The sequence below is a fragment of the Scyliorhinus canicula genome, chromosome 17 (genome assembly GCF_902713615.1).
Source record: "Scyliorhinus canicula chromosome 17, sScyCan1.1, whole genome shotgun sequence".
NCBI lineage: Eukaryota > Metazoa > Chordata > Chondrichthyes > Carcharhiniformes > Scyliorhinidae > Scyliorhinus > Scyliorhinus canicula.
This window is the reverse complement of record NC_052162.1, coordinates 121,626,145-121,632,468: the sequence shown is the minus strand read 5'-3', so window position 1 is coordinate 121,632,468 and position 6,324 is coordinate 121,626,145. Positions and strand designations below refer to the sequence as shown.

The window sequence follows — 6,324 nt, the reverse complement described above, 5'->3', positions numbered from 1 at the left end:
ATAATTGTGTTATAATAAACTGTAATTGTTTTGGACTTACTAATTGGTGCACAGCTTTATTGCTTTGAACTTCACCTTGAAACTTGTGGCGGTGTCTTTATGGCACCTGGCGACTCCAGAGCTTAGAACGTGAAACAGAGCCAAAGCGAGTGTTAAGCACACTCACCCAGAATGACCAACAGTGGGTATGGGTGTGTCCAAGGCTGCTGGGACAGTTGTCAACAGTTTGTTGGTTTCCTGCTCGAAACAAGCATCAAATGCATTGAGTTTGTCGGGGTGCGCTGTTGCTGAAGATTCTACTCGGCTTTGCTTTGTAGCCCGTTATGTTGATTGAGCCTTGCTACAACTGACAAGAGTCCCTGTCGTTAGTCTGCGACTCTAGCTTAGTTTGGTATTGTCTCTTGGAGTCCCTGATGGCTTTGCGGAGGTAATATATAGATTTCTTGTACAGGTCAGGGTTGACTGCCTTGAATACCTCAGACCTGGCCATCAGTCATGAGTGAATCTCCCAATTAAACCATGGTTAATGGTTGGGTAACATACATACTACCTTCTTTTGCACGCAATCTTCTACACTTTTACTGATGAAGTCTGTGATGGTGCTGGAAAACTCGGTTAGGTTGGCTGCCGAGTTCTTGAATATGGACCAGTCCACTGACTCCAAGCAGGAGGAGCTCTTCCGTTGCCTCAGACCAGCATTTGCACAACCTTCTTAACCGAGTTCTCCGCTTATGTTTCTGCTTGTATGCCAGGAGAAGGAGCACCATCTTGTGGTCTGATTTTACGAAGTGCGGTCCCCTTGATGTTTGTGCAGCAGTGGTCAAGGATGTTGGGGCCCCTGTCGGGGCAGGAGACACGGTGGTGAAATTTTGGCAGTACACTCTTGAGGCCTGGTTAGAGTCTCCGGCCACGATGAACAAGGCCTCCGGGTATTCTGCTTCATTATTATTTATAGCGGTTACAATTCATCAAGCACCTTCTTCACTTCCGCCTGGGGTGGGATGTAGACCGCTGTGACGATGGCAGAAGTGAACTCTGTGGAAGGTAGTATGGACGGTACTTCACAGTCGGGTATTCCGGGTCCGGGGAGCAGTAGTTCGCCAGGGTCGCCATGTCCGAGCACCAGGAGGAGTTGATGAGGAGGCAAATCCCTCCACCCACTCCCGGTTCAGTCCTGGATGTGATTAACAGCAGGAATAACAGCAGAATCTAACCAGTCATCACTTGTGAACCCTTTGATGTCTCAGCATGTTGGATGACCGAGTGAATCCCTCCCCACAGTGAGAGCAGGTGAATGGCCTCTCCCCGGTGTGAACTTGCTGGTGTCTCCGCAATGTGGATGACGTTCTAAATGTCTTTGTGCAGTGAGAGCAGTTGAACAGTTTCTCCTCAGTGTGAATGCACTGGTGGGACATCAGTAGCTGAGAGCTTTTAAACCCACTCTCACCGTCAGAGCGTTTAAAGAGTCTCTCATTGGTGTGAGTGACATTGTGGCTCAGCAAGTGATGACCGAGTGAATCTTTTCCCAGTTGGAGAGGTGAACGGGCTCTCCCCGGTGTGGCCTCGCCCGTGTTTGAACAGGTTTGATGAGGTTCTAAAGCTCTTTGTGCAGTGAGAGCAGCTGAACGGTCTCTCCTCAGAGTGAACGCGCTGGTGGGGCATCAGTAGCTGAGAGCTTTTGAAACCCCTCCTGCAGTCAGAGCATTTAAAGGGCCTGCTCGCGATGTGAGTGACATTGTGTCTCAGCAGGCTGGATAATTGAGTGAATCCCTTATCACACACCGTGCAGATGAATGGCTTCTCCCCGGTGTGAATTCGCTGGTGTCTCTGCAGGTTGGATAACTGAGCGAATCCCTTATCACACACAGTGCAGATGAATGGCCTCTCCCTGGTGTGAACTCGTTCATGTCTCCGCAGGTTGCCAATGTCACTGAATCCCTTTTCACACTGAGAGCAGGTGAAAGGCCTCTCCCCAGTGTGAACTCGTTCGTGTCTCCGCAGGTTGCCAATGTCAGTGAATCCCTTTTCACACTGAGAGCAGGTGAAAGGCCTCTCTCCAGTGTGAAATCGTTCGTGTTTCCGCAGGCTGCCAATGTCAGTGAATCCCTTTTCACACTGAGAGGTGAAAGGCCTCTCCCCAGTGTGAACTCTCTGGTGGCTCTGCAGGTGGGATAACCGAGTGAATCCCTTCCCACAGTCAGAGCAGGTGAATGGCCTCTCCCCAGTGTGAACTCGTTTGTGTCTCCGCAGGTTGCCAAAGTCAGTGAATCCCTTTTCACACTGAGAGCAGGTGAAAGGCCTCTCTCCAGTGTGAATGCGTTGATGCCTTTCCAGCTCGCATGGGCCTTTGAAACCCTTCCCACAATCCTCACATTTCCATGGTTTCTCCATGGTCCGGGTGATCTTGTGTCTCACCACGTTGGACGATCAGTTGAACCTCGTCCACACACAAAACACCTATACAGTCTCTCCCTGCTGTGAATGGTGTAGTATTTTTTCAGCCTGTGTAACTGGTTAAAGCTCTTTCCACGTCAGTGCTGTGTAACAGTCTCACACGGGTGTGCGTGTCTCAGTGCTTTTCCAGGCACACTGATGTTTAAAATCTCTTGAAGCAGATAGAATAGACAAACTTTTCTCCTTCTAGATTCAAAGGCAGATGATCCCAAGACTCGAGTGACTCAGTCAGTTCTTGACCGGATATTTAGTTTGAGATATCGGCCTCGAACTCCTGTCGTTCGAACTTCCTGCAAACAGATTTTACAATAGTAATCGTTGTCAGTACAGGATAGAAACTCAGAACAGACAATTCTAGTTTCCTTCCAACATTCTTCTTCTGTCTTTCCCTGAAATGCTCTAAATCTCAATCCCAGAGACTCTCTCTCCATTCTCACTCTGCTGTACCTAATATTCACCCTCCCAATTCTCCTGAAGGTGCTGATTCAGGCTGATTGACAGATCCAAGCTCACTGCTTCCTGTCCTGGACACGGAGACCTGAAAACCTTCATGCAGGCTGCCAGACAGATATATGTCAATATTACTAGATGAAAAATGTGTGTAATATATAGATTGTATTCACTTACTTTCTCCATATAAGGACATTTACTGATTAGAGATAGGGAAATTCTGAGGAAGAATTTTATTTAGTCATGGAGTGGACATGACAGGGAACTCACTGCCCACAAGGGTTGTGGAAGTTGAGATGATCAATAATTTAAAATAAAATAGGATGGTCACTTGAAGAAAATAAACTTGCAGGGGAACAGGGATATTGAGGGGGAATGGGACGGACTGGATTGCTGTACAGAGTCAGCATTGACTTGAGTTTCCAAATGGATTCTGTCAGTGCTGCAATGACTGTCTGACTGGAAATATATAATGTGGGTACAGTACTATATTACAAAACTGGAACTAATAATACATGTATTTTATTACAGAACCATCAATAATATATATAATACACAGCAGGGTAGCATGGTGGTTAGCATAAATGCTTCACAGCTCCAGGGTCCCAGGTTCGATTTCCAGCTGGGTCACTGTCTGTGTGGAGTCTGCACGTCCTCCCCCTGTGTGCGTGGGTTTCCTCCGGGTGCTCCGGTTTCCTCCCACAGTCCAAAGATGTGCGGGTTAGGTGGATTGGCCATGCTAAATTGCCCGTAGTGTCCTAATAAAAGTAAGGTTAAGGGGGGGTTGTTGGGTTCCGGGTATAGGGTGGATACGTGGGTTTGAGTAGGGTGATCATGGCTCGGCACAACATTGAGGGCCGAAGGGCCTGTTCTGTGCTGTACTGTTCTATGTTCTATATAACACGAGACATATCTCTGTCCATTCTTAAATTTTTAAAAATTAATTTACGGGATGTGGACAATGCTGGTTAGGCCAGCATTTATTGTCCATCCCAGTTGCCCTTCCGAAGTAGTGGTGAGTTGCCTTCTTGAACTGCTGCAGTCCTTGAGGTGTAGGTACATCCCCTGTGCTGGTTTAAATTTTTTTTAAAATAAACTTAAAGTACCCAATTCATTTTTTTCCAATTAAGGGGCAATTTAGCGAGGCTAATCCACCTACCCTGCACAGCTTTGGGTTGTGGGGGCGAAACCCAAGCAAACACAGGGACAGTGTGCAAACTACACACGGACAGTGACCCAAAGCCGGGATTGAGCCTGGGACCTCGGCGCTGTGAGGCAGCAGCGCTAACCACTGCTCCACCATGCTGCCCTACATCCCCTGTGTTGTTAGGGAGGGAATTCCAGGATGTTTCCCCAGGGACAGTGAAGGAACGGCAATATATTTCCAAGTCAGGGTGGTGTGTAACTTGGAAGCGAACCTCCAGGTGGTGAGGTTCCCAGGTATCTGCTGCTGTTGTCCTTCTAGATGGTAGTGGTTGTGGGTATGGAAGGTGCTGTCTGAGGAACCTTTATGAGTTACTGCAGTGTATCTTGTAGATGGTATACACGGCTGCGACTGTTTGTCGGTGGTGGAAGGTTTGAATGTTTGTGGAAGGGGGTGCAATCAATCACGCTGCTTTGTCCTGGATAGTGTTGAGCTTCTTGAGTGTTGTTGGAGCTGCACTAATCCAGAAAATTGGAGCGTATTCCATTACACTCCTGACTTGTGCTTGTAGATGTCTGGTGGAAAAGCTTTGGGGCATCAGGTGGTGTGTTACTCGCTGTAGGATTCCCAGAATTTGACCTGCCCTGAGAGCTACAGTATTAATATGGCTAGTCCAGTTCAGTTTCTGATCAATGGTAACCCCCAGGATGTTGGTTGTGGGGGATTCAGCGATGGAAGTGCCACTGAATGTCAAGGGGTGTTGGTTAGATCCTCTCTTAACATAGACATAGAACAGTACAGCACAGAACAGGCCCTTCGGCCCTCGATGTTGTGCCGAGCAATGATCACCCTACTCAGACCCACGTATCCACCCAATACCCGTAACCCAACAACCCCCCCCTTAACCTTACTTTTTAGGACACTACGGGCAAATTAGCATGGCCAATCCACCTAACCCGCACATCTTTGGACTGTGGGAGGAAACCGGAGCACCCGGAGGAAACCCACGCACACACGGGGAGGACGTGCAGACTCCGCACTTGTAGATGGTCATTGCCTGCCACTAGTGTAGCACAAATGTAACTTGCCACTTATTCGGCCAAGCCTTGACATTGTCCAGGTCTTACTGAATTTGGACATGGACTGCTTCATTATCTGAGGAGTCGAGAATGGTGCTGAACATCGTGCAGTCATCTGCAAACATCACCACTTCTCACTTTTTGATGGAAGGGAGATCATCGGTGAAACAGCTGAAGATGGTTGGGCCTCGGACACTGCCCTGAGGAGCTCCTGCAGTGATGTCCTGGAGCTGAGATGATTGACCTCCAATCAGCACAACCATCTTCCTTTGTGCCAGGTATGACTCCAACCAGTGGAGAGTTATCTTCTGATTCCCATTGACTCCAGTTTAGCTGGGGATTCTTGATGTCATTCTCGGTCAAATGCTGCCTTGATGTCAAGGGCAGTCACCCTCACCTCACTCTGGCATTCAGCTCTTTCGTCCAAGTTTGAACTAAGGCTGTAATGAGGTCAGGGTCTGAGTGACCCTGGCGGAACTCAAACTGAGCGTCCAGGAGCAGGTTTTGCAGAATAAGTGCCACTTAATCGCAACTTTGATGACTCCTTCCATCACTTTTCTGATGATGGACAGTAGGCCTACAGAGCAGTAATTGGCTGAGTTGGATTTGCCCTGTTTACTGTCCCCTTAATTTCAGTCATCTCCTGGCCTTTAATTGTGAACATTAGGAAATAAATCGTCCTTTTAGCCAGACAAATAAATGTGTCAAGCTGAGGGAGCAAAGGATGTCAATGTCTTTAAGAGAGAGAGACCTGGGCCAAGCTTCCAGAGTCTGCACCCTCCCTGGATTCACTTCCTTTCCCTTCAGTTGCTGCAAGTGACCAATTGAAGGTGAGAATGAGAAAAGAAATGGAAAGGGGGAGAAAAGAAAGTGTTTTACTCACAGATGTTGGAGACAGGAGAAGGTTTCAGTCTGTGTGCAGCTGAAGCTCACTCAGGGTTGGAGGAACAACAGCTTTGCTCGGCACAAACCTCCATGTCCACCTTCTGCATTGAGACAATGGGGGAGCTCTGATTGGCGGAGGGACAGAGTCCTTCCGGTCCTCCAATCTTCCCATTGCGCACCGCGGGATTGAGCTCACCCTGCACATGCGCAGATTCCCCTCTCCCAGACTGCGCAGTCCTGGGTTGGGGAGGGGCTTCTCGCTCTGGCCGGAGCTGTCAGCCGGCTGCCTGGAAACCGTCATGACGATGTGCT

General features: G+C 48.5%; 1 protein-coding gene across 1 annotated transcript; it reads right to left on the bottom strand.

Annotated features, from left to right (window-relative positions):
- Window positions 1-893: 893 nt before the first annotated feature.
- Window positions 894-6,103, bottom strand: LOC119951815 (gastrula zinc finger protein xLCGF3.1-like). Its single transcript, XM_038775178.1, has 2 exons — window positions 6,011-6,103; window positions 894-2,744 (listed from the first exon to the last, which is right to left on the bottom strand). The coding sequence occupies exon 2, from the start codon at window positions 2,389-2,391 to the stop codon at window positions 1,471-1,473; it is 921 nt and encodes a 306-aa protein (XP_038631106.1). The 5' UTR covers window positions 2,392-2,744; window positions 6,011-6,103; the 3' UTR covers window positions 894-1,470.
- Between the last annotated feature and the right edge of the window lie 221 nt (window positions 6,104-6,324).